Source organism: Tamandua tetradactyla, chromosome 7 (assembly GCF_023851605.1).
Source record: "Tamandua tetradactyla isolate mTamTet1 chromosome 7, mTamTet1.pri, whole genome shotgun sequence".
NCBI lineage: Eukaryota > Metazoa > Chordata > Mammalia > Pilosa > Myrmecophagidae > Tamandua > Tamandua tetradactyla.
This window is the reverse complement of record NC_135333.1, coordinates 63,970,247-63,997,283: the sequence shown is the minus strand read 5'-3', so window position 1 is coordinate 63,997,283 and position 27,037 is coordinate 63,970,247. Positions and strand designations below refer to the sequence as shown.

General features: G+C 48.3%; 2 protein-coding genes and 1 pseudogene across 4 annotated transcripts in view; 2 read left to right on the top strand and 1 right to left on the bottom strand.

The window, feature by feature from the left end:
* Positions 1-4,663, top strand: part of B4GALNT3 (beta-1,4-N-acetyl-galactosaminyltransferase 3) — a 29,356-nt gene extending 24,693 nt beyond the window's left edge. The window contains exons 19-20 of the mRNA XM_077168202.1: positions 413-539; positions 2,290-4,663. Coding sequence (XP_077024317.1) covers positions 413-539; positions 2,290-2,398 — 236 coding nt within the window. The 3' untranslated portion in view covers positions 2,399-4,663. The remainder of the gene's footprint in view (positions 1-412; positions 540-2,289) is intronic.
* The window catches only part of NINJ2 (ninjurin 2), a 113,911-nt gene continuing 89,683 nt past the window's right edge, over positions 2,810-27,037 (bottom strand). For 2 of the 3 annotated variants that reach the window (XM_077169644.1, XM_077169646.1), the window contains exons 2-4: positions 6,919-7,189; positions 6,260-6,444; positions 2,810-5,711 (exon numbers count right to left, since the gene is read on the bottom strand). In XM_077169644.1, the coding sequence (XP_077025759.1) occupies positions 6,278-6,444; positions 6,919-7,189 (438 nt within the window). In that variant the 3' untranslated portion in view covers positions 2,810-5,711; positions 6,260-6,277. The remainder of the gene's footprint in view (positions 5,712-6,259; positions 6,445-6,918; positions 7,190-27,037) is intronic. The other variant, XM_077169645.1, reaches the window with a different exon arrangement.
* LOC143689723 (small ribosomal subunit protein eS24 pseudogene) lies at positions 23,417-23,813 on the top strand (annotated as a pseudogene).

Sequence of the window (27,037 nt, the reverse complement as noted above, 5' to 3'; positions counted from 1 at the left end):
GCTGTCTGCTCACCTTGACAATCTACCTGTGCTGACTGCCAAAGCAGCAATGAATGTTTCCTGCCCCATCTTCCCCTTTGTTCATTTATCAAACATTTATTAAGCATTTACTGTGGATCAGACTGACACCTGTGCCCTCAGAGGATGCTGTTGTCAAATCCTATTTGTAGGGCTATTACCAACCTTTTGGAAATTTTCTGCTGCTTTTGCTGGCTCATGAAACCCCAACATACTCCAAAACAGGGAAGAGTCTTGTCCGACTGAGTTAGTTTTGGACCCCAGTTGATCTCACCCAGCATCTCTCCTCCCTTGTCCAGAAAAGGCTCTAGAAGGGACACAGCCCAGAAACCTTCTTTCCTTCCTGGCCCCATCTGTGAACCTTGTGTCACCTGGGCTTCTTGTATGTCCACAGGCTACTGGGAAGTGAATGGCTTCGGCCTGCTCGGCATCTACAAATCAGACCTGGACAGGATTGGAGGCATGAACACCAAGGAATTTCGAGACCGCTGGGGTGGGGAGGACTGGGAGCTACTGGACAGGTGATGGGAAACAGAGGGCAGTTCCCTGCTGGACTCCCATCCCACCCCCTAGGCTGCAGGTGCCCAGTACACAGGTCCGTCCCATGTGACAGAGAGCCCAAACTCAGAGAAGGCTCTGCCACTCTAGGGGCCAGACTATCTCCCTCACTGCAAGTCAGTGTCTACATCTGTTGGAGGGAGATATACTTCTCTGTCTGTGACAGGGCTGGCCTAGAAACTACATGTGCTAAAAAGTGCTTGGTAAACTGTTGGGGGAAAACAAAAACTGATGAGCCTTACAGATGTAAATAATAATGTCCTTAGCACCAAGCAAGGCACAGTGGGAAAATATGACTACATTCTCCATAACCAGAGCTGACCCCAGGAGGAGGAGGAGGTTGTGAGAATGGATGAGAAAGACACAGGGAAAGGGGCAGGAAAGACTTTGAGGCCAGCAAAAGAGACAGTGTGGGCCATTCAAGGTCGATAAGATATCCAGGAGCTTCCAGGTCCCTGGAAGCCAAAGTGGAAGGCAGGTTTGGGGGAGAAGGAAATGGTCATTGCTATGAAGAGCCTCAGAGGAAAGAAGGAAAGCATAGTATAAGCTTCCAGGCTTGGCAAGCTGGTAAGCAGAGGATATTTTAGCAGGGAGCAAGGTTTGAGGAATGTGTGGAAGCTGAGGAAGTGGAGACCGGACTACTATGACCTTTCTCTTTAAGGAGTTTGCTGCCAAGAGAAGGGGAGGGAAAGTATGGTTCCCTGGGCCTAAAGGGAGGGAGGAAAGGAGAGAGAGGGAAATGATTCAAGAAAGAAAGGGTCCAATTGCAGAAGCATTGCCCCAGAGAAGGTGGACAGGGTTAGGGCACGTGCATGGAGCATGGAGTGCACACCCTGACAAGGAAGAGAAACTCTCCTTCCTGCGTCAGCCACCACTCATGGAGTACCCATTCTTGCTGGGTGATTTATATACATTACTTTGTTTTTCCTCCCCCAAACTCTGTGGAAAATCTCTGCTTTCTAGATGAGAAAACAGAGTCTTGAAGAGAAGTGAATAACTTGCCCCAAATCTCACAGCTAGTTAATGTCAGAGGCTTAAAAACCAGATCTGTTTATGTTACATCCCTGGAGGGGACTAATAATACTAAGAAAATTTAAGGTGAAAAGGAAGGAGGATAACACAGACCTCATGAGGCTGGATCAAAGTAGATTCCAAAGCAGATGAAAAGCCATGATTTGGGAAGCCTGGTCTGGTGATAAGCTCCACCCTCAATCTCAGTGTGGGGCTGGAGAAGATGCAGGCCTCTGGCACGGTTGGTTCTCAACCCTCCAACCTCCTTTGAGGCCTAAGGAGGAAGAGACTGCTCCCAATTCCAGCCACTTCCAGCCCTGGGAGAGCAACTCCTAACAGGCCATGTATATGAAAGAGAAACGGGGGGTGCTGGGGACAAGCTCCAGCCCTCTGCCTCCATTTAACACTGATGGGGTGTCCCCTGTGGGCTGAACCTACCAGGAACCATGCTAAGCACTTTACATCCATCTTTTCTGATCTCACCACCACCCTCCAATGTGGGTACATCACTATTATCTTCTTTCTAGAGATAAGCAGACAGTCCTGTAGCTCACCCAGTCATAGAGCTGGGGTGCAAATTCAGGCTGTCCGGCTCCAAGGCCCACTCTTCCCAACTGCACCATGCACGGCTGCTCAGGGGCCTGGCTTCTCCCTGTCACCTTTTGTGCTTCTATTGGCTCATCCTGTCTTCCCCCCACTCAGGATCCTCCAAGCAGGCCTGGAAGTGGAACGTCTCTCCCTCAGGAATTTCTTCCACCACTTCCATTCCAAGCGAGGCATGTGGAACCGCCGCCAGATGAGGATGCCGTAATCCTGGAGAGCCTGCACGGCACCCACCACGTCCTCCCTGCCCTGTGGTTGCTCCCCTCACCCCCAAGGGCTGAGGCTGGAGAAGGAGAGGCAAGGGAAGCAGACACAATGGCTGTACCCTGAGAGGCCTCAGAGCCAATACCCCGACTCCACTGGGAGCTGTCCCTCACAGAGATGGGTGCCAAGGCTCCCCTCTCTACCTGCTGGGTCTCCAGACAGGGGGCACTTTGGGAGAAGAGCCAAAGAGATGGGACAGCTTTGTTTTGGTCCAAAGAGGTGAAACAGCTCCTGAGAAGGATGAGCAATTCGGTCAAGAAAGAGAAGACCGCCCAAGCAATAGCATACTTCTCCATGAAGGCACACCCACCAGCACTCCTCCCAGGGAGTATTGACCACATATGGGAAACTCTTCTATTGGACAGTTTTATTGGGGATTTTCTTCTTATTTTTTGACAGAAAACCTTAACTGTTACTGCCCAGTCGCTGGCAGACCCAGAATGACTATTGAGGGGATGAAGCTGTGCAAATAGGGGCTCCCCTCCTCCATTGCATACCTCAGGCCCACCCCGATGTAGAGTGTGGCCCTCGGGTCTGGCCCTGGCAGCTGATTTAAACCAGAGGGGGTGGCTCTGCCCAGGCTCGTGCCTTCCAGAGACACATGCATCTCTCCCAGGTAGCCACAACCATCTGGCCACCATCGAAAGCTAACCATCCAGGCAGGGCTAACTTCAGACTGACCGGAAACACAGAACTGACATAATCTTCCTGGTGCAACTGGGGGGTTATTGGGAGATGGGAACCCTGGTGGGCAGTGGGCTTTTCATGCCCCATGGTAAGGTAAAGAAGGCAAGGAAGAGAAGTACCTCTCCCTTTCCACTCGTTGGAGGTAAGGCCTCCCTTGGGCATAAGGAGAGGAAAGCAGATATGGAAAAGGATCCATTAACTTTCCTTAGATGGAAAGAGGGATGCGGATAAGCAGAGAAAGATGGAAGGAAGGTGGAAAGCTGGTTGGGTCTATACAGTCCAGCATTTCTGCAGACTTGTCCAACGGCTGGGACAGCCTGACCACCAAGCAGGGCTGGTGTTAAAGGAAGCACCAAGTCTGGGCCTTGAGCTGAAGTAGAGGAAGGGGCAAGAAGGCAGGAATGGGGGCAGTGTGAGAGATTTGGGAAGGTGAGGGCTTCTCCCTGAGATATCTTCCCCAGTTGGAAGGGAGGAGAGGGCAAGAAGAAGTGGAAAATGAGGCAGTTTCAGGGAATATAGCTCTCGGCCTTTACAGCCTACTGCTACCCTTCCCCATGTGACTATCTCTTTAGCTTGCACTAATGATCCTGGAGCCCTTATGGCTGGGGATTTTTCTGCTGCTGCTGAGTTTATCAACGGTGCATTAGATGCTGGATCTTGAACTCCAGTGTCTGTTTACGGGGATGAGCACAGGGCCCCCACGCTGTGGGGAAGGGCTTCTGGGGATGCAGAAGGGCCCTGAAGTCTACTCAGATGAATTTAAGCTCCATGCTGTAACATAGTCCAAATCAGAGTGTTTGCAACTACTGTTCTACCTTTTGGGCTCTATACTCAACAAGAGCATGAGCTTGGTATGAGGGAGAATGAGCCAGTTGAGAAACTTCTAGAGGTTGGGGAGACTCCCCGCCTCCCTCTACAGAATCAGAAAGGACAAAGACTTTTTTCAATTAATAAGTAGTAGCTGATGGAGACCTTACCAGCTCCCTGTACTCTGGCCCAATTTTATGGTATCTGCTCAGGTCTGCTACCCTCTGAAAAGAAGGCTAGGCCTGCAGTTGGCCAGGTGGGGTGCCAGGTTTCTTTCTAGGCCACTCTCATCTTTGGGCATTACACTGGAAGGCCTCAAACAGCTGAAAGAGCCCTCCTGCTTAACTTCTCCTGATGACCAGGAAGCAGCCCAGCCTTCCTGCTGCCCTGCCCACCACCCCCTCTGTCCCTGGTCAGTGCCTTGTGCTTGCTGTTTGTTACCTCCACACCATCTGCCTTAAGGGAAGGGTCTGGCATTGCCCCTACTCTGTAGGGAAACGTCTTAGGTGGAGAGAGGGAATGGGATGGTAGGAGGGAAAAGCATTAAATACAGCATCTTCTTAGGAAAAACAAAGGCTCTTGTGTTTTCCTGTGGCCCATCCATTGGCTGAGAGGTTACATTGCTATCCCTCAGCTGTCAGGTCTCTGTTGGCCATCACAAGAACTATCCATACCACCCTCCACCCTTTACCCTTAGTTTGGTGCCTGCTATGTGTGTGCGGTTGGGTGAGGGTGGGGTGGGCAGCCTTCTTTTTGCTCAGGAAGGGGATGGCATTGTTCCTGTCTGAGGAGCTCACAGTTGAATAGGGTTTTCTGCTTCGCCAGATTAATCCAAATTGGTGGTTTGGGTTGTCAAAAGTTGTGGGTACTGTGAATGAAGGCTAGATGGGGCCAGAACAGTTTGGTGAGCAGTAGATAGAAACCCAGGTGTGGCTTATTCTGAAAGAGCAGACAATCTACAAACCATTTCCACTTGAGCTGGGGGATGCGCTGTTGATATTTAACAGGTGCAAAATACCTTCCTAGTTATATTTGGCCTTGGCGAAGATCAAAATTGGTTTGTATTCCTTAAACACATGCTTAAGAAAAGATGTAAATGTGAAAGCAAGACTAGGCTTATGGTGGGTTCTTGGAAAGGACTGTATACACTGCCTCAAATTTAGAATTAACTAGTCTAGAATTGATAAAGCAGATGGTACTAGCCAAAGGCATCTGGGGCTAGGAGAGCTGAATCAGAGTGGGATCCCACAAAAGAGGGAATGCTTTTGAAGACTTCTCTTCCTCTCTGCTGGAGTTTGCCCCTTGAACCCTTTCCAGGACCCAGGTGGACAGGCTGCCCCGACACCAACCTGGATGCTTGGATTTTCACAACTGAAAACAAAGATGGCTCAGCAGATTTGCAGAAACCATTATAGATACAAATCATTTCACTTTACAGAAAGGAAAACTGAAGCCTGGAGTAGGGGAAAGAATGGGGTGGGGTCAGAACCCCATTAAGCTGGGCAGATTCAGCCTTTCTCATCTGCCTTACATTCAGGAGATGCTGCCAAGAGGAAAGGCTGATGGTACCCTGGGGTGAGCCCAGGACTCCAGACAAAGAGGGGATTCTCTTAGGTTAGTAAAGTAACACATCTTAATTCAGGTGCTTGTGGGAAGGGAGCAAGAGCATCTACATCGCCCTTTCAGGAACTTTCCCAGCGGCTGTGGAAAGTGCCCATCAGCCTGGCAGATCAGTGGGGCAAGAGCAGTTCCAGACCCAGGACCTGTAGGGGGAAGCAGAGAAGAGGCAATGAGAAGGGCACTCAAGACAAATGCTCCTCAAACTTTAAGGCTCACACGATTCACTTTGTGATCTTGTTAATAATGCAGGTTCAGATTCAGTAGGTCTAGAGTAGGGCTTGGGATTCTGCATTTCTAAGTTCCCAGGTGGTGTGTGTTGATGCCACTTGTCCGTGGATCACATTTTGAGTAACAGGGACTCCTAGGAGAAACCTCACATTTCCATCTTTCCTCTTGCCAAGGGGGTAGGTAGTTCCACCATTATCCAATTGCTTCTCACCCCACCCCAGACCAGGGAAAAACCCAAGTCTAGAAACCAAAAGAGAGTCACTGGTTCACAGAGCACCAGGAAGCTTTCTTTGAGCAGACTTTTCTGAGTCTCCATCCAAGCTCTTCTTTAAGATCCCCTCCTTGTCCCGTAGATCTATGGCCTTCCCCTTTGCTTGGCAAGGGGCCACACTCTTACCCCAATCCCCCAAAGCTAAGGAAAGGATCACCTGGGGAGCCCTTGGACCTGGGACTTCTCCCTCACCTGGGCCCCAGGTTATGCTCAGAGATGACTCCTTGAGGTCTTGGCAGCAAGGAACCCCGTTTTATGTGCCCCAAAGGCTGTAATGAAGACATTGACGACAACAGTGGTGAAGACCAAGATGGTGGTTGCATTGTTGAGCTGGTTCAGCCGCCACTGCTTTTCTACCTCATTCAGGTTCAGCCGTGCTGTTGAGAGACAGGAGAGGGGCGAGGGTCAGGGTAGAGCTTCCCTCACAACGCCCACTAGTATTTAGAGAAAGTCTGGCACCTCAGAGATTCAGGTGACAGAAATCAAGGGAGGTGAGAAGCATTGGTGTGAGATGGCTTTTGCCCTCACTTACTAGGGCGTGAAATATCCACATGGTTCTCTCTAGGACTGGGATTTGGGAATTTAGGCTGGGTCATCTAAGAGTGAGGTTGAATTTAAAAGGCAACAAGGGACTTTGCCACAGTTCACAGGTAAGTTGGTAAGAACAGACATGTAGCAGGTATTCGTGGATTGTCCATCATGTGGGATACCAGGTGACAGGACAAGGTGTCGGCCTTCACTGCATGGGACTTGTTATTTGTAGGTGCAGAGAGCTAACACTGGGTTAGTGTATGCAAAAAGCAGGTTGGTATGGAGACGCACGTGGGCTGTGTCATCCCACCAGAGAGTACCGAGGCTAAAAGCCGGACTCCTAGGCCAGTGCTCCTCACCAGTGACCACCAGGAGGATTCCGATGACCACCTGCAGAAGCAGAGAGATGCTGATGAGGGAGATGAGGGTGATATAGTAATGTGAGGATGGCCCCTGCTCCAGCACTGCTTTCAGCCGCGTGGCGTTGGACATGAAGAGAGCCACATCCAGCATGCTCTCTGCCACACTTTTCTTGGTGGCATAATGGTTCAGGTTGATGGGCTGGTTCCTTCTGGGGCTGGGGGCCCCAGCCTGTAAGGGAGAAAGCACAAGCTTACCTGGGAGCTTCCAGAAGGGAAGCAGTTGAGGAATGGAAAGAGCTGAGAGTTGTTCAATCTTAGCTCTGCTCAAAGTAGTTGGGAAACTAGGGCCATCCCTTCTCAGTCTTATTGTCTGAAAAAATGAAGAGTTGGACTAGAAAATCTTTAAGGACCTTTATGTTCTCAAATAATGTTAGGTTGTAATTTATATTTCATGAAGAGTCACCTCTTCGTTCCCACCTTCACGTGTTCATCTGAAGAAAAGAGGGAGGGTTCTCAGCTGCTTGATGCTTTCACTATTTTTCCTGGGACAAGCCTAAACACTGGGTTGCTCTCCTCTCCTCTGAGAGGAAAGCATCTGAGTATACAGTAGGAGGAGCTCTGAGGTTTGGGTGAAATAGGGAAAGATGCCTCTTCTCTCTAATGGTGTGGCCCCAAGGCAGAGCGCATAGCTTAGCAAATCGAGCAAGGGCTGCATTTCCATCCCTCTCACCCGCTGAGCCAGGAACACTGGAGCTCAGCCCTGCTCAGGTACATTCACACTGCTTATCTGTTTATATCTATTTGTCTAATCTATGTCATGTATTTATCCATCTCTACCATCTACTATCTGTCTAATCTGTATCCATCTGTACTATCTATATCAATTATCTATATCCTCTATCCATCTATATACTTATCAAACATCTATTTTATTATTTAGCATCAATCTATATATATATATAAATATCATCCATCTCTTTTATCTATCTGTCAGTCATCCATCATCTGTCTATGACAGCTTCTGGACACAGGCTGTCAGAACATGCTCACATATGTAGGTATATATATATATATGTATACACACACACAGTGCTGCTGTTCTAGTTTGCTAGTTGCCGGAATGCAATATACCAGAAACAGAATGGCTTTTAAAAAGGGGAACTTAATAAGTTGGTAGTTTACAGTTCTAAGGCCAAGAAAATGTCCCAATTAAAGCAAGTCTATAGAAATGTCCAATCTCAATTGATCTTTGATAAGGCAGTCAAGCCAACTCACCTGGGACAGAACATTCTCTTCAATAAATGGTGCCTAGAGAACTGGATATCCACATGCAAAAGAATGAAAGAGGATCCATATCTCACACCCTCTACAAAAATTAACTCAAAATGGATCAAAGACCTTAACATTAGATCTAAGACCACAGAACTTTTAGAAGAAAATGTAGGGAAATATCTTATCAATCTTTAATAGGAGGTGGTTTCCTTGACCTTACACCCAAAGCATGAGCACTGAAGAAAGAAATAAATGGGAACTCCTCAAAATTAAACACTTTGTGCATCAGAGAACTTTGTCAAGAAAGTAAAAAGACAGCCTACATGATGAGAGACAATATTTGGAAACAATATATCAGATAAAGATCTAGTATCCAGAATACACAATATATAAATATTATGTTGTGTATTATATATGGCTTTATATCCATTTTTACTTTATGTATTAAATAATTCTCTGAATTTAAAAATCTTCATAAACATAATTTCTTGTGCATGTTCCATTCTAAAGATTAATACATTTAATTTCTTAATTTAAAACATTTTATGTTAGTTTTTTTAACATAATAAAGATAGATACCATTTTTGAAAAGAAAGAAAAAGAAAAAGAAATGTCCAATCTAAGGCATCCAGGGAAAGATACCTTGGTTCAAGAAGGTTCAATGAAGTTCAGGGTTTCTTTCTCAAGTGGAAGGGCTCATGGTGAGGACAGCATCATCTGCTAGCTTTCCCTCCTGGCTTCCTGTTTCATGAAGCTCCCTGGGAGGCATGTTCCTTCTTCATCTCCAAAGGTTGCTGGCTGGTGGACTCTGCTTCTTGTGGCTATGTCATTCTGATCTGCTCTCTCGGACTCTCTTTCTTTCTCCAAAATGTTTCCTCTTTTATAGGACTCCAGAAACTAATCAAGACCCACCCAAATGGGTGGAGACACGCCACCAGCTAATCCAGGTTAACAACCACTCTTGAGTAAATCACATCTCCAGGGAGATGATCTAATTACAGTTTCAAACATACAATACTGAATATGGATTAGAAGAAATGGCCACCTTTACAGAATGGGATTAGGATTAAAGCATGACTTTTCTAGGGTACATACATCAAACCAGCACAGCTGCATAATAATTAAATTTATTAATTTAGTTAAAAATTTTTGGCTAGATTTGTTGAAGTACAATATACATTTGATATGACTTTGAAGCATAGAATAAAACTCTTACATTCAAGAAGCCACTAAACATAGACCCACAGTAGGGCATGTGATGTGGGCCTCTGGGTTAAGCCAAGAAATTCAGACTATATATTGCAAGGAAACTTGCAGTCACTCAAGATTTCTTGGACAAGTTTTAGGGAGATTAATTTAACAGTGGCACTGGGGTGGATTGGCTCAGGAGGACCGGAAGCGGGGAAAACCATTCAAAGGTTATGGTCTTAATACAGGTTCAGGTGACAAGGAACTGAATGGGAGTGGTGGAGAAAAAGGAGAGGAAGGAAGGACATTGAAAGATATCATGACCTGGAAATAGGGGAGCTAACCCAGCAGATCACCACACAGGATAAGTAGCTGTTGTGTGGGTGGATGGATGGATGGATGGATGGATGGACAGACGGACGGACGGGTGGATGGATGGATGAGGCAGGTCTCAGAGGGTTCTGGATGTGTTCTGTTCCTTATATCCTGTGTGACCCCAACAAGTCACTTTACTTCTCTGTACCTCAGGTAAAAATAAAGAAGCCAAAACCCAGTTGGAAGGGGAGAGGAACTTATCTGATCAGAACCTTTGGACTCAAAGTCCCCTTCAGAGATCATTATCTTGATAGTGCAATTCTAGCATTAAAAAAATGTTTTTTATCCTAATCCTAATCTATGCACATTATTCCATTTTTAATTATATACATATTTATTGGTCTAATATATTAGGTATATTATACAGCATATACAAAAATAGGAAAAAATGTAAAGGATCACATAAAAATAAATTAAAGTTTATTATTTTCTTATCACATTCCGACTAATAGTCTTTAGCACCCCACTTAGGAGATCGCAGCACTAATTCACAGATCTGGCTGCAAACTGAACCAAACCTCTCCTGAGCCAACAGAGGCGGACCTCTGTCCTTGTGTCCTCCTAAAGTCTGCCTTCAAAACTCAGCCCCAAGTCTCCCCTCATCTCCACTTCTTAACTCTTCTATGAGAAGTCTCCTCCTGGCCCTTCCTCCCTTTTCCAGGAAGATACACACAGCCCCCATTGACAGCCAAGGCAGGTGCTGGGCCATGGGGGTACTGAAAAAGATCACCTAGTTTAGGAGACAAGATCAGCAATGTAGGCCCCTGGGATCTCTGAGTCCACCTCCATGGATCATTCCTAGAAGAGCCAGTGCAAAGGAGGCACTCTTTCCTTTTGGCACACACTTTCCTCTAGATTCTAAGCTTTCTATGAAGGGGATTTCCCGCCCCTGCATTTCTCATCAAAATTGTGTTTGTATAGTACTCCACTTCTGGGCAGGGTGGAGTTCACAGAAGGCATTCAGGATGTAGCCAAGGCTATAGTGTCGCAATTTGCATGCTTTTTCCTAGGGAGGTGAGCAGCAGAGGCCAGAGCATGCCATTAACTCAACATGGGTTGAGTCCTACCTGCTGGGGAAGGCAGAGTTGCTGCCCCCCATCCAGGGACTGGTGAGCACTGGCCCATTGGGCAACCAGCTGCTCACATCCGGCCTTGACCTAAACTATTTTTTCATAGTGACCAAAATCAGACTGGGGTCCAGGGCCTGGCTGTAGCCCTTAAGGAAACTGGGCTGTAGGCATGATAAATAATGACATGCTCCTCTGTGTTACTTCATGTTTGATTTTTCTGGGACGTGGGTCTCTAGCCGGGCTGTTGGAAGAGGTAAGAACAGAGTGGGGCTGAGGTTGAGTGCAGACATGGGAGGCTGATGCTTCTGAAATGAGGTCTGAGCAAGGCTGGGCTTGTCTATGGCCAGCTGGCTTGGTTGGTTAGGACCAAGCATCCCAACGCCAATGCCCCACCAGGGCCGCGTGGTCACTGTCTGTCCCCAGGCTACAACCTGCGTTCCTAGCCCACTTGGTAAAGCTTTGTCCTAAGTCACAAAAAATACTCATTAGGTGCAAAGGGTACGGCTCAGCCCCCAAACCTCTCCACTACCCAAAGTGCTTTTCCACTAGGACCAGCCTAGGCCCAGTGCCTTAGGAGTGCCCACTTCTTTTCTTCCTCGCCCACCCTCTAGTTTGCCCAGCCCAAACTTGGCTCTCAGTCTGATAAACTGTCTGTGCAAGCCAGACTCCACCCCGTTCTCTGAAAATGTGCACTTTAACTGTGGGTAAGACCTTAAGCCAAACCTCTAATGGTGTATTCTAAACATTAACCAATAGTGTGTGGGGGGGGCGGGGTGGATATGTAGGGAGCAGAGAGGGCTTCCCAAGCATCTACAGAAAATACTGCTTTTGTAGGTCTGAACAGAGCTGGTAGGCGCTTTTTGTGGTTAAATCAATAGGAACCATTGTTCCAGATGAGCAAAGAAGAGTGCAGGCCTCATCATTTCCCTTCTAAATTTAGGGCCCACTTTTATTTTAATTTGTGCCGATTCAGGACTGCTTTACAATTGAGGACGCGGTGGTGCGAATCCCCCGCCTCCTTTCATCTCCTGAAGGCACCAGTTCTCCGGAGTGTCCACATGGGGGCGTGCAAGGCCCAGAGAAGTTACTTCCCCTGGTTTGGCCAAGGCTGCCCTGACCGCAGGCTTGCCTTTCTCCCTAACAGGAGACTGTCAGGGAAACCTGGATGCCTGGATGCCCAGGACAGGGGCCTGGTCCACAAGTCTGGACAGGCAAACCTAAAACCCACCAGTGTGTCAACTGTGACTTCAGGAATGAACTCATATTGACATGGGGGGCCGGGATGGGGTGGGGTGGGAAGATAAAGGAGGTGGGGGGTGGGACTTTGCAAGAGCCTCGAGCTTAACCTGCAGCATGGGGGACTGTGGTTGGAAGGGGATGGTTGTGAAAGGGGCCCTGCCTGTCAGCATCTTTAAAAGCAGGGAGGTTTTCTTCAGCCAGTTTAGGCACAGCTTGACCTAGAGGCAGAGGGATGGAAGAAATGACCTCAAGACCCTCTCTTATAGCCTGAGGATTGAACTGGGTAAATCCCTAAGTCCCACAGGATGCCACCTTTTTTACCCACTGCCCTGAGACTGGGGGCAGCCTGACGAGGTGTCAGGAAAAGAGAGGAAGGTGAGGGTGGCAGGCATGGCAGCCCTTGTTCCTACCTCAGAGGAGCTGGGCCTTTAAGGCCAGGCCCCAGCAGGCCGGGAGCAAAGGCCCGGGAATGTGGGCTGGACTTGCGGCAAGAAGAGCCATGCAGCCTGAGTCATGCATGTTTTAAAGGGACTCGGGCTCTTGCCCACCCACTGTCCTCTCCTGGCCCTGACCTTGGCCCCAGCCCCCTCCCAGGGCTGATGGGCAGCTTAGGAGACTGCCCCACGTGAGCCTGCTGCAGGCTGCGTGGCCTGTTTGCCGGTGCCTGCTCCTGGGTGGGCGGGAGGCTTGCCCCTACCACAAACCCCGCATTCCCTCTCCCTGTCTGTGGTCCCTCTACTCTTGTTCCCCTCAGAGCAGGGGTCTCATGGTCCTTCACTCCTGGTTCTGGGCCCAGTCTGCTTGGGACTTTGTGCGTCAGTTTCCCCATCCATAAACCAGGAGGAAAATCCCATCTCTGGAGGCTTGAGGATTATGGAGAGAATGAATGAGACTTTGTTCCTCCTCCAAAAAGAAAGAGAATTCCAAGCTGTTCTCTTTTTGTTGTTGTTATTCCAGTCTGAGGATGTGCCTCTCCATGCCCTCTGCCTCTAGCCCCCCCACCAGACCCTCCACTTTTATTCAAGGACAGTGAGAGGCTGAACCAGAGATGCATTCTCGTGGGCCCCCAAAGTCCCTGTTTTAAAATGCACATACCCTTGGGAAAGGCGACACATCAAAGCCCTGCTAACCAATAACACCTGAACACCAGACAGGGAATTTGGGTTGATAAGAATTTGAAGCGGGTGTGGATGTAAGGTGATGGGAACAGATCCAGAGGTCAGTTCCAAGCTGCCATGGGGATCGGTGGGCCACAGAGGACATGGGTTTGGTGAATGAGGTGGGGTAGGTGGGACAGGGGAGGGATGATGCAAGGGAGGTTGGGGCACCATGGACCCACTGTTTCCACCTTTGTCCCACTCCTGGGCCTGTCCCTGCACAATTACTTCCCTCCCTCTTCTTCCCCCTTCCCTCTGGTTCCAGTTCAGACTTCCCTGATACCCGGGCTCTCCTGCCAAGTCCCAGCTGCAAAGGCTGGTGCGGATTCCATCCCTTGAAGTCATGGATTGCTCCATTGTTCGGGGAGACAGTGATTTATCACTTAATGCTTATTGACCTATATTTTTGTTTCCTTACAAAATTTAAGTTGGATAGGAGAGGAATGCCTCTTTTAACAGAGAAAATGAATGTTTTACGTTGTTTATTGACACTATAATCAGAGGGGACCACAAGGTCTCCAACAGGTGATTCCGCCCCCTCTTGGAAACAAGATTCCAGGGACAGCCTCCCCAGAGGTCACCCAAAGGGGTAACTGTCCTACCAAAATACCAGCATGCGCCCGGTGGGGAAGGAGCAGGCCCAGTCAGCAGGCTGAGAGGTGGGAGTCTGTGGCGGCCTGGAGGACACCTGGAGGGGCACCTGGGCCCAGCCAGGTTCAGATCCCGATCCTGGCTCCACTAACAGACTAGACAAGTGAGCAAGTCTGCTCCCTGCACTGCGATCCTTTCCTTATCTGTAAAATGAGGGGGTGGGCTGAGGGATTTCTTGGGTCCCTTCCAGCACAGGGTGATCGAGGAGTGGGGAAGCCCCTCCCTTGAGTGGGGAGCCTCAGGGGCTGTCTGAGGGCAGCAGCTGGGCAGCCGTGGGGCCAGGCCAGGCAGCTCCAAGGCATTAGTGGCCTTCCAGGGAGTCACCCCTGTCAGCCCGAGAAAAGCCGAACGGCAGCCTCCCTACGTATAGGCTCAGACTCGGGTCACAGGTAAAACCAGGCCAGCGGGGTGGGGGTCTGTGCCCCCTCTGTCGGCCCTGAAATGACTGCCTGCCCAGGAAAGCAGGCCTCGGTCCAAGAAGGAGAGGGCGGTGAGCCAGGCCTTTGGGGAAGTGCGCGGACATATCCCATCCCAGGAAGTGACTGGTTCAGATGGATGGGTTTGGATGACCCCCTATGCTGATTAACTTTTAATTAAGTCCCTGAGATCCCTAGTCCCCTGTCAGAATTGAGTTTAGCAGGTGCCTGGCTCTGTCCCACCTTGCACCCTGTGTACGCTGGGGACCACAGCAGTTCCCACCTAGGGAGCACATGCCTCGTGCCTGGCAGAGGGCGAAACACGTGACGTGAGTCATCTTATCTAGATCTCAGGACAACCCTGTGAATTAGGCATGGTGTCCTTATCATGGTTGAGAAACTGAGGCTCAGAGAGCCTGAGTAACCTGCCCAAGGTCACACAGCAGAATTTTTGTCCCAGTTCTCTGTGCCAATGCCAGTTATTTTAACCCCTTCCTTACCACCTCCCAGAAGTTGAAGACAAAACTCCCTGCCTCCGAGGAGTTTAGGCTCTAAAGACAAATATGTATGGACTACAACTAGATAAGAATTAAATAGCCCCACGAGGGTACATATGTATACTTGCTGAGATTAGGCAAAATACTCCAGGTGAGATTGAAACTTGCTTTAGACACTCCTGAATCTACAGTGAGGCTGTGTTCCTAACCCAGAGTCTAAGGATCTAGGTTCAAACTAGTAAGAGGGGACGTAGGTAGCTGGGAGAATAGGGTCGAGAGAGAGACATTTCAGTGTGCCTTTTGAATTTGGAAGCTAGTGAATATTTGAACTATTTTTTAAATAATTTAAAACAAAACCAAAACAAACCTGGAACCCCCCACCCCCTTCCAATGGAGTGATAGGTGAAAATAAAGCAGAATTTATAAATTCGTCTCACCCAGGCCTCATCTTCTCCATTTGTGCAATGGGAATAAATGTCTGCCCTGCCTAGCACAAGAGCTGTTAAAAAGATCAAGGAGACGACCCAGATGAATGTGCTTTGAAAAACTGCAAAGTATTAAGCAAATAAGAGACCAGAGAGGAATCTCTCCCACTCAGGAGTACCCTCCCACCTGTGGGCCTACAACCGTTTAAAATAATATGCTCTGACTCAGGGCTTGTCGCAGCCCATATTTCGAAGTCGGCCCCATTTGTCTTCCTAGCAACCCCCACATCCTCAGAAATGCCTCTCTCTCCCAACTGGCAGCCTCTTTCCTCGCCCCCAGTGCCTCTCTTCTTCAGACTGTCTCCCTCACCCATCTCTGAAGGAGGGAACTGCTCAGACCAAGCAGCCTTCATTGGGTCTCCAGGGTTTCTGCTCTCTGTCCGCAGGCGGTGGTGCAGACCTTCCCCTCCCCTGACCCTCACCTAGTCTCTAGCCTGGCACCCAGCTGCTTCTCCCACCCAGGAGCGGGCAGAGAGCTAGCCCTGTGCCAGGCGCACAAAGCTCAGCAGCTCTGGGCCACATCGGATTACTCACTGTTCCCCGACCTCACCCCACCCTTCCCGGCCTGCTCCTGCTCTGCTCCAGGACTAAAGGCCTTTCCTCCCTTCCAGACACCATCCGGGCTGCACCCCACCCAGTTCCCGGGCCAGGGCTGCCCTCAGGCTTTGTTTTGGTCCCTCTACCACAAGGACTCCAGCTCCCATGCCCCTGAGTGTCCCCAGTGCTAGCACAGAGCCCTGCCCACTTATTGTTATGTGTGCAATAAATGAGTATGGAATTTAATGCTTTTATTTGGAAGAGTTATTTATATGATATGTTGCCTCTCTTGGGAGTGCTTACATTTTCAAAAGAGGAAAAGAAAGGTGGGATTTCAGGGCACAGTGGGTGAGGGGAGTGGTGTTTGGGCAGTGACAGCCTGTCTTCCCTGGCACTCCTGACTTTGCAACACCCTCCAGAGGAGAGCCTCGGGGAATGAATGACTCAGGCTGGAAGCTGCCACGGGTCTTCAGGCCAAAACCTGCAAAGGCCAGACACCCAGGCCTTTGGTCTGCGGCAGGTCACATGCTCTGACTACAGCCTGCCACCCCCACCCTCACCCGCCCCCTTGCCAAGGGCAGAGGCTCTGGCCATCACAATCAACAGCCTCTAAGCCACCTCGGGTGGGGTGTCTTTTGCGTGCTATTCTGGTAATAATAATAATAATACCCAGCTGGCCCAGAAATGTCCTCCGAGCCCTGGGTGCACCCCAAGGCTGCCCGCCAGGCCTGAGGGCAGCCCAGCTCCTAGGGTGGTGGGGGAAGCCGCCCCCTGGGAAGGGGTCTGCCGCACCCTTGTCGTCCAGCAGGGGGCGGCAGGAGAGCGCGCAGCAAGGTCCAGGTTAGCTCAACCTGCTCAGGGCCACAGCTCCTGGAGGTAGTCGGAGCCCTTTGACCCCTTCATGAGTGCAAGAAGGCTTTTCTTTTAGGGAGGTGGGCTGTGAATGTAGAAATGGGGGTAGAGCGTGCAGGGAGGGACAGGAAGGACAGGGGTCGAGACAGGAAGCCCATGGAAACTGCTTTCTCTCTCATAGCAAGAGCTTCCCCCTCCCCTGCGAGAGATCACTTGTCAGTGGCTTTTGTGAAAGTCTGTCTCTGAAAATAATTTATCTATTCTCTCCTCACCCTACACAAGAATGCTTGCAGAATTAGCACCTTGCTCTGGGGCAGCCATCTGGCATTTTGCTTTAGGTCTCACTTTGGCTTTGGACTTCTCAGCAGCATTGTCCTCCCCCTCCCAGCCCATCTCTGCTCACTGTAATCCTGAGCTGGTTCATCCAGGACCTACAAATCAAGCTGAAATTAAAACAATAATAATTGAATAACGATGATGCTCTATGGCAAGCACAACCCCACAGAGCAGGTGTTAATAGTCCCATGTACAGGGGAAGACACTGAGGCTCAGAGAGAATAACTGCCCCACATCTCCAGATGGTAAGTCACAGGTCTTGTGTCAAAACCTTAGGCCTATATTCTCTTCTATGGTTCTCAGTGCGTGGTTCCAGAAGCAGCAGTAGCAAATTCTCAAATTCCACCCCAGACCCGCTGCTGAGTCCGAGACTCTCGGGGTGGAGCCTAGCACTCGGGGTTTGCACAACTGGGCCAGGGGAGTTGTTGCTGCCGCTTGAGGACCCCGGGTCGGTGCCGGGCTGCCGAACTGCAGCAGGAGTTGTCAGGGCTTGTGTGCTTACCACCTCTAAGGACTGTGCCCCACACTTTAGTGTTGGTTTTTGTCACTGAATTCTCTTAACGACCCCTGTTTTACAGATGAGGAAGCTGAGGCTCAGAACATTTTGGTTATTTTGCTCAAGACTACCTAGTTTTTAAGTATGAGAGCAGAGATTTGAATCCAGTCCGGGCCTGGAGCCTAGGTCCTTACTCACTGCACCACACAGCCCCTGGGGTCAGCCCCCAAAAGCAAGGACTGGGCTAAAGTATTTATAGGTAACTTATCTAGATCTTTTGACAGAATGGTGAATAAATCAAAGCATGTATTTTGTCCCAGCCTCCCTTGTCCCAGAGCTGCCCAGCTGCTGCTAATCCTGCGTCAGTTCTGAGGAAGGCCCTGTATATTTCCTCTTAGGTCCTTTTCATGTCCTCACTCAGGAACATTTACTGAGCCTCTCTTGTTTTCGTAGAACCTTATATTAGATTTTGTGGTGGACCTTAAATCCAGATAGGAAGCCTAAAAACAGATAACTGAAAATGACTTTTGAGAACTATTAATTATAAAGCAAAATAGCCACATTCCCCAGGACAGTGTGTATGAGTTTTGCATGTCCCCACTAGATCATATGTTTCCAAAAGGTGAGAGTTCTTTCTTTGGAATTTAAGGCAATTAGAATAAGAAGCAATAAATGCTGCGCCTACAATTCCTGGCTGCAGTCCAGGGTGGAGGACCTCATGCAGTGGATGATGTCTGATAGTGCCATGGGAAAGAGGGAAGGTGGTGAATTTCCCACCCGACCCAGCCCTGCCACAGCCTGCCAAGATTCCTGTTCAGTTTGGTTCCACAAACATGTTTTCAGCTCCTGTCGTGTGCTAGGCATCTAGGATACAATAAAGATAGGAATCTTCACCACATCCTCATTTCCCTAATCTCCTAAAATAACAAGGATTAGCAGAGAATAAAGGGCAGAAAGGGGAAGATAGGAAATAAAAAGACCTTTTCCATCCCACTCCACTAGGTAAGCTTCCTGGGAACAAGAACTTTATCTGTCTTTTCACTGCTCCAGAGCTTGGCACATGGTCTGGCTTGCTGAATGAATGAATGATACATTCCTCACTGTGTGAATACCACAGGGCCAATTGAGCAACATGACCCTCTCCTATGGAGCCCTCTGGGGAGTCAGTAAAGTCCTGTTTCCCATGGCCTGTCCCCTCAGTATACCAGGGTAGGTTCAGCTGTGTGTTCTGGTGGTCAGCGCATTCTGGGTCCCAGCCATAGGTAAGACAGGCTGTAGATGACATAGAGGGACACTCACTGGAAATAGCCCAGTTGAGGCTCCAGGGATAGGTGAGATCAAGACAGAGACAAGTCCCTGGAGCATCGAATCCCAAGGATCAAACTGCCCTCAAAGATCCCCTCCCAATCGGTCTGCCAGCCCCGAGCCAGCTGTCGCCTAGAGGCCTCCGCCCAGACTGGCCCACCTGCGTTGCCCCGGTCCTAGGAATCGCCCCTTCCCCCCATGCCAGCCCAGCAGATCCAGCCAGGGTTCTCACACTGAGGCTCTTCTTTCCATCCTGGGACTGGAATGCAGCTGTTGAGGTGCAAAACCACATTCTCCCAGAGCCAACACTGTACCCTGAGTGGCAGCTCTAATGTATACAGTGGGCCAGGGTCTGGGGAAAATGAACTTGAATGAAAAAGTGAATGGATGGCATTGCACTTGGAGTTAAGGGATCTGAATTGAGCCTGGCTCCCATTTCTTCCTGAGAACACCAGGGGGTCATGTGACCTCCTGCATCTCACTTTCCTCGTTTATAGAATGAGGGGATACCACCCCTTCGCCCTACCATCTCCCCAGGTGTTGTGAGGCACTAGTGTATGTTTTACTAATGACAGGCATGAGCTGCAAAAGCTCAGAACCTCTGCTAAACTAAGCAAAACCCCTGCAAGCCCCAGACCATCTTACCCAAAAACCCAAGTTATCCTCCAGAACTAGATTCAATGGGGATGTTGAACATGTTAAACATCCAGAATGCTTCCATATTTACAGCTTATCTTTTAATAAATGCATTTCTTCAGCATTTATTATGTTCCAGGAACTCTTCTAAGTGTTTTATATGCATTATCTGACTTACTATTCACTGCAACCTTAAAATGGGGAAATTCAGGCCCAAGGCTACACAGCTGGAGACAGGGGAGCTAAGATTTGAGCCCAGGTCAAACACCCTGCTCTTAACTACCATGCTATTCCAACACCTTGGTTTAGTTCTTATTCTTTAGCAACCTTCCTGGAAATCAGAGTTCTTGGGAGACGTGTCTTCTAAAGCCTCTAGAGTGGTTTGCCAGTAGCAGGGGCAGTAATGAATGAACACTAGCTTTGCTCTTTGCCCCTGACCCAGACCCAGGCTGGGTCAAACAGCCCAGGGCCATGCCCCAAGGCAACAAAGAAGTTGTGAGGTCACTGCTGTGCCCTCCATCCTCTTTCTAAAAATACAAAAGAGCACAAGCCCTCCAAGGCCACCAAACAGATATCCAGTTGCTCTCCAGGGTCGGTCCTGCCACCTGGCATCTGCTCCCTCTGGGCCTCCAGCCTGACAGCTGACTCCTGTCATCCATGTAACTACTCACTGCAAGGCAAAGTCCAGTTTAGCAGAGGTGGGAACTCCTGAGCAGCTTGGCCCTGCCCAAAACTGTACACCAGGGTTGGTACAGTTTTGTGATCTTTTTCCAAAGCCCAATTACAGCAAATTCATCTTTTTTTTTGCTGGGGCTCCATTTCCACAGCCATAAAATGGAGGCAGTCAATCCTTGCAGTCCCTTCTGGACTGTGAGCAGCAGCCTGCTTCGGGGAAATGGACACTGGCTTTGGAGTCATGACACCTGGGGTCAAGAGCCAGCACTATTCCCCTCTCAGCGGCATGACCTCGGACCTCACATTATTCACTTATTAAAAATGGAAATAATAAGATTCCAAAACAGTGTGATGGTATTTTAGCAGGTATCCTTTTCCTATTGGTTTTATGTGAATTTTCAAATTATTTTTTTCAGGGAACATACTACAGGAAAAGAAAAACGTTAAATCAACAATTCCATAATTGGAATCTAAGTATCTGTCTTGCTTCATAGGACAGCTGGGAAGATAACATACATGAAAGTGGTTTATAAACTGTAAAGTGCTTTGCGAATGTAAGGCGTTCTTAATGTACTTTTCCCTGGGGACATTCTGGAGCTGCAGGGGTGGTAGAGAATATTTCCCTTCCTACACCAGGAGACCTTGTTGTTTGGGAGCATTGCCCTAGACTTCATCGTTGGCTCTGTCCTCATCAGGTGGGAGAGGAAGACTGTAGCTGCGACTCCCTCAGACTCCTACCTACAGCTGCGCTGTGGCGAGGGCGTGGGCGTATGGGATGACCACGTGGCCTGCTCTGTGGACGGATCAGTGGCACCGACAGCACCCACTGTGTGCCGTGCCCCGAACCCGGTTATGAGAAGACAGCCCTGGTTGCTTCCCCGTCTGTCAACAAACATTTATTCAGTATCTGCTCTTGTGGGCCAGTCAGAGTACAGAGGGCATGGCATGGGGAGTTTGGGGTTAATTATGGAAAGGATGGCTGCCCTGTGAGCGATGCAAATGAAGTGGGAAGGCAGAGGCATCTCCATCTGTAGACACATCAACGCCATCTTAGCTGGGGTGAAAGACACAGAGAATCCTTCCAAGCACAGAGTCCCTGTCTTGGGCACCAGTACCCTAAAGGGAGAGACTGGACCTGCGCACTGGCAACAGGTATTAATGGAATGCCCCAGCAGGTCCATCTACATAGTTTGCAGGATCCAGTGTAAACTGTACTAAGAATTATGAGACAGCAGAGCACTAATCCCAGGGTGGGTCCTTCTGAGCAGGCCCTGTGTGCATACACAGGTCAGATGCCCTGTCTACCAGTAAGTGCAGGAGCTAAGGACTAAGGCAGTCCCTTGTCCAGGACACCGGAGGCCTCAGGAAATACAGCGACTGCTTCCTTGTTTGCATCTTGAGTCAAGATTGGTTTACAGAAGGTTACAGAGCTAATTTAGCCAGGTCTGATGAACGGTTCCCTTTAGCAGCCAGTGGATGTCCTGCCTCTTTCATTTATCATCATCAGATACTGTCTCATTATCAGATGATTGGTGCCTGCAAGCCAGAGACTGGAGGCCCCTCACCCAATGGACAAGACTAGGGAGCAACAGAGAACGCAAACCCATATGCTTTCAATGGTAGGAGCGATAGGAGTTGCTTCTCATGGAGAAGTGCCACTTCCCGTCTCCACCCTCAATAGTGTTCCAACTGTATATGCTTCCACATGCCTGTAGGGCTCTAGTTTCAGCCCCCACCCACCACCTCAATCCAACCCTTTCGTTTTACAAACAGGAAAACTAAGAACCAGAGCATGCAAGGAAGCTGTCCAAGTTCACAAAGCCAGGCAATGCTGGGACCAGTGCACAGGTCGCCATAATCCCATCAACTGGTGCCCTCTGTGCCCCCTTCACCCCCGGGACTGGGCTTTGGGGCTGCCCTCTAAGGTGGACTTCAGGCTTCCAGGGTCCTGCTCACCTAAGGGAAACACAGCTATCCATGGAAAGGCTCTACAGGTGGGGAGCAGAATTAAGGTTTAGTTGAAGATGATCCTCCAGCTCTAAACCTTATTTGTAATCTTACTGAGGCACAGGTAGAATTGCCAGGAGTGGGAAGGGCCCACATCAAGGTCAGGCATAACAAGGCCAAAGGGTAGGTACCCCGGGGAAGGGTCTAATCCTGTTCTGGAAGGGGGCTCAGCCTTTCCTGTGCAGGATCTTTATCAAGGTTAAATGGAATTGGTATAAGGTCAAAGGAAAGACCAGGGGTGTCAGGAGCTAGGAGGAGGTCTGCAGGAGATCTGCAAACCTAGAGCTCTGCGTCCACGGAGAAGCCTCCACCATCCACAGGAAGCTCAGGAGCCTCCAGAAGTGCAGGCAGGTTGAACCCACAGTGAAGGCCCCGAGGCAGGAACAACTTGGGTTATTACTTAGCAGCAGAAAAGCCCTGAGGGTGTCCAATATTCACTCTGTACTGAACAGAACCCCTGCATAAGAGCTAGCTTAGACTTTCCACAGCTTCCTAAAGACAGAAGCTGAGGCAGCATTTTAAGGATGAGCATGTAAACCACAGAAAGGTGATGTCACTTTCTTACAGCTACCTGAATAACAGGTGCGGGGACTGGAAACCAACTTTTCTGAGTCTTAGTTTGCTCCCCGGGTTGCCAGAGCCCAGGTTACCTTCTTCTTGTCACCTCTTCCCTGCTATAGTCTGCTCCTCTCTTCCTTGCTGCCTTCCTGGAGGGGCCAGCGCATCCTGACTATCTAATAAATATTTGTAGAGCTCCCTATCCCTACTGCTTGGGTGTCCTTGGTGCCCCTCCCTGCCCCCTCTCTGCCCCCTCCCTGCTCCTTGGGGCTCCATCTGTGCCACCCACCAGTGGGCTCTTGCTTCCCTTAAGAATGCCATTTCCTGCCAAGCCCTCAGTGACACCTTCCATCTGATGACTGATCTGTTCTCTCTCGGGAAAGCGAGCTCCTGCAGGTGATGCAGGTTTAGAATTAGAGTGGTGGCTGACTAAGCAAAGGGCAAACTCCAAAAAGCGGTCAGGCCTCCAGGAGAAAGAGATCTCTGAGAAGAACAGCAATGAGGAGCCCCTGGGGGCCGAAGGACCCCCACCTCAGTGAGTCACCCACAAAGATGGGGGCAGCCAACCGGCCCATCCAAATGGACTACCTACCAGCAGGCACCTCCCCGGAGAGAAGGGAGGGCAAGAGGAAGGGGAGGGGGAGTAAGTAAAGCTGACCTATAAAAGCAAACAGTCCCTGGCTGCCTGAGGATCACCCGCCATCATGAATGACGTGGTAACTACCCAGACCAGGAAGTCCATGACCAACCAACTACTTCAGTGAAAACAAATAGTCATCAATGTCCTTCAGTTGGAAAGGCAAAGGTACCTAAGACAGAAATTCAGGAAAAATTAGCTACAAGGTACAAGACCACACCAAATGTCATCCTTGTCTTCGGATTCAGAACCCATTTTGGTGGTGGCAAGACGACTGGCTTTGGCATGATTTACGATTCCTTGGATTATGCAAAGAAACATGAACCCAAACACAGACTTACAAGACATGACCTGTATGAGAAGAAAATACCTCAAGAAAACTGTGAAAGGAATGCAAGAACAGAATGAGGAACGCCAGGGGCGCTGCAAAGGCCAATGCTGGTGCCGGCAGAAAGGAGCAGTAAAGATTCGTCAATGACTTGATCCATGATTGTGAAGGCATTTCACCAGAGGATTAACAAAATGAAAAACTTTCTGTGTGGTTGTTTGAAGCATACTTGAAGTTTACTGGAAGTGTTATAAAATCGGTCTGCTAGGGTGGGCAGGGGTAGTGTTTGTCCTTCCCTTTAATCACACGGAGATCTCAGATGCAAAACATGGGCAATAGGCGGTCATAGAGGCCAGGCTGGTGAGCTTGTGTTATATTCACCAGCATAGAGTTAGTCGGTCTCTGAAAGAGTCTGAATCCTTTTTTGGTCTTCCTAGACCCTCAACTTAAAAAATTATCTACTGATAATCTCCTCTTTAGTTCAAAGTGTATTAGGCTAGAGGGAAGTGCCTGAAACTGGAGCTGTGTTCCAGTAGCCATGTTTCTTGAAGATGATTATATAATGATATAGCTTTTACAGTGTGACTGTGTGATTGTGAAAACCTTGCGTCCGATGCTCTTTTTATCTACAGTATGGGCAGATGAGTAAAACATATGGATTAAAAATAAATTAATAATAGGAGAAAAAAAGGAAAAAAGTTGTGATGATAAAAAAAATAGTTAGGCACTCTAGCCTCCTATATTCTGGAGCAGCTAGGAGGAAAAAAATCTGAGAGGATCGTATGGCAGCCCATGACAAACTCTGGGAACTGTCCTGTAACTACTTATTGAAGAGTGCATTGAAAACTACTGCTTTTTTCTTTGCTTTTTATACATGTTATACTATACAATAAAAAAGCTTAAAAATGATCTACTGATAACAGTGGAAATTAAAATTGTTAGATCACATTTTCATCATTTATCCTGAAGAAATAGGCTGTCAAAAAAAAAAGAGAAAAAGAAAATGTCCCCACATTGCCCATTGTCGCTCACCTTTCTCACCTCTGTCTTTGTGAGAGTGCCCGCATGTCCTCTTACCTGTGTACCTAATAAAATTTCTGCCTGCTTATTCTATGCTTTGCTGTGCCCCTGAATTTTTTCTCGCAGCATGGCCAAGAACCTGGAAGCCAAAATTCAGCGGCAGAGGGGAAGAGCCTTGGGACAAGCCCAGCCCAGGGCACTTACTGACAAACGTGAGTTGGTTAGTATATGAGGGGCAGGATGAGTTGCCCATGAAACTACAGTGGCCACAGCCCATGGGGAAATTGGGGGAAAACCAGTGCAAACAACTCTCTCTTTCCTTTACACCTGGAGGTCACTCTTACAAAGCTTCAGTTAGACATTGCTACCTGTCATACCTTGCCAGCTCCCAACGAAAACCATGTAAACACATGTGTAAACATAGGCAGGATTCCCCTTAAAAAAATCCTAGTCTGTGGAAAACCAAATTAATTTACAAAACAGCAAAATGGCTGGGGAGAATAAGAGATGAGAGGATCCATATTGATTCACCACAGAGTCCTTTCAATAGCACCCTTAGTAAGTTGATTTCTAAACTTATAATTAGAGAAGCCTTTATAAACATGGCATGAAATCCAGAAACTGTAAAGGATAAATACATTTGACCACATAAAAATTAAAACTATCGAAAATAATAATAGTAATAGCAGCATAAACTCCTATAGCACTTACTTTGAATCAAGAGCAGCTCAGAACAGTTTACATATCTTAACTCATTTAATTCCCCTCAAAACCCCATGTGATGAATTCTGCTCTTATTCCTCAGTTTATAGATGAGGACCCTAAGGTTAACTGACTAAACCATGGTCATTCATCTATTAAACTAGAGACAAACCAGGATTACCAGGTCCCCTGCTTGCAGAATCCGTGCTCTAACCACACCCTACACTACCAGGTTCCATAATGTGCCAGAAGACAAAGACAAACAGTGGGAAAAAATGGCAATGCATAGAGCAGACTTAGACCTGAGTTCCCTATTATAGCTAGATCTCTTAAAAGTGAACCCAGTAAAAAAAAAAAACTAAATTGAAAAAAATAAATAAAGTGAACCCAGTAGAAAAATGAAGCAAAATAAGCCAGAAACAAAAGAGCAAATACTGTCTGGTCTCATTTAGAAAATTCTTATGAGGAAACTTGGGCCTATGTCGTAAGGTCTTATAACAGTCACATTTAGTCCAGAGTGGTAATTATTATTTCTGAAGGTTGAGAGGCTGTTTTATATATGTGTAACCTGGTATTTAGAGATAAGAAGGAAGATGTTTAGGTCAAGATTAAGGTAATTCAGGGTGGGCCATGGTGGCTCAGCAGGTAAGAGTGCTTGTCTGCCATGCCTGAGGACCTGGGTTTGATTCCCGGTGCATGCCCATGTGAAAAAAAAAAAAAAAAGATTAAGGTAATTCAGAATGCAGGGGTAAAGATGACATTGTCTGTGTTTTAGGACCTGGTCTACTGTTCAAGGCCAAAGGTTTATTTTGTCCACAGCCTGAATTTTCTGTAGCACATAATCTAACTCAACCTATCTGGATAGGTCATTTAAACATCCAAACACTGGGAGCCCGGAATAAGAATAAGCGCCTTTAATTCTGTATATCTTAATGTAATGTCTGGATAAATCCCAGAGTATATTAAGCAGATAATCAAGAAGTATTGGCAAAGTCCCTTGAGGGATGGGAGAAAAAATATAGAACTATCAAACTTTACCACCAGGGAAACCGCTGATACTGTGTTAAACATTAGGGACACCCAAATCAACAGGTCAAGCCCTTCATCTTGAAACTTGCTCTTGTGAAGCTTATATATGAAGTAGGGAGGCTTAGCCTACCTAAGTTACTTCCAGAGAACCTCTTTTGTTGCTCAGATGTGGCTTCTCTCTCTCTCTAAGCCTAACTCTGCAAGTAAAATCATTGCCTTCCCCTCTGACATCCAGGGGTGTCCTCCCCCATGACATCCAGTGGTGAAAGTCTCCCTGACGGTGTGGGAGACGACCTCGAGGGATAAGTCTGGCCCTCCACGTGGGATCAACAATGCCAACCTGACCAAAAGGGGGAAAAGAAGTGTAACCAATAAAATATCAGTGGCTGAGAGAGTTCAAATAGAATTGAGAGGCTACTCTGGAGGTCACTCTTACAAGCTTCCATTAGACATTGCTATTTATTATACCTTGTCAATCCCCAACCAAAACCATTCCTGCCAATCCTAAAGAATACCTAGGGCCAGGTTCTACAAAGGTTCCATGCACTAGGGTAACTTTCCAGAAATCTACAAACTCCAGATGGGTCCCTGGACCAGGTAAGTCCTGAA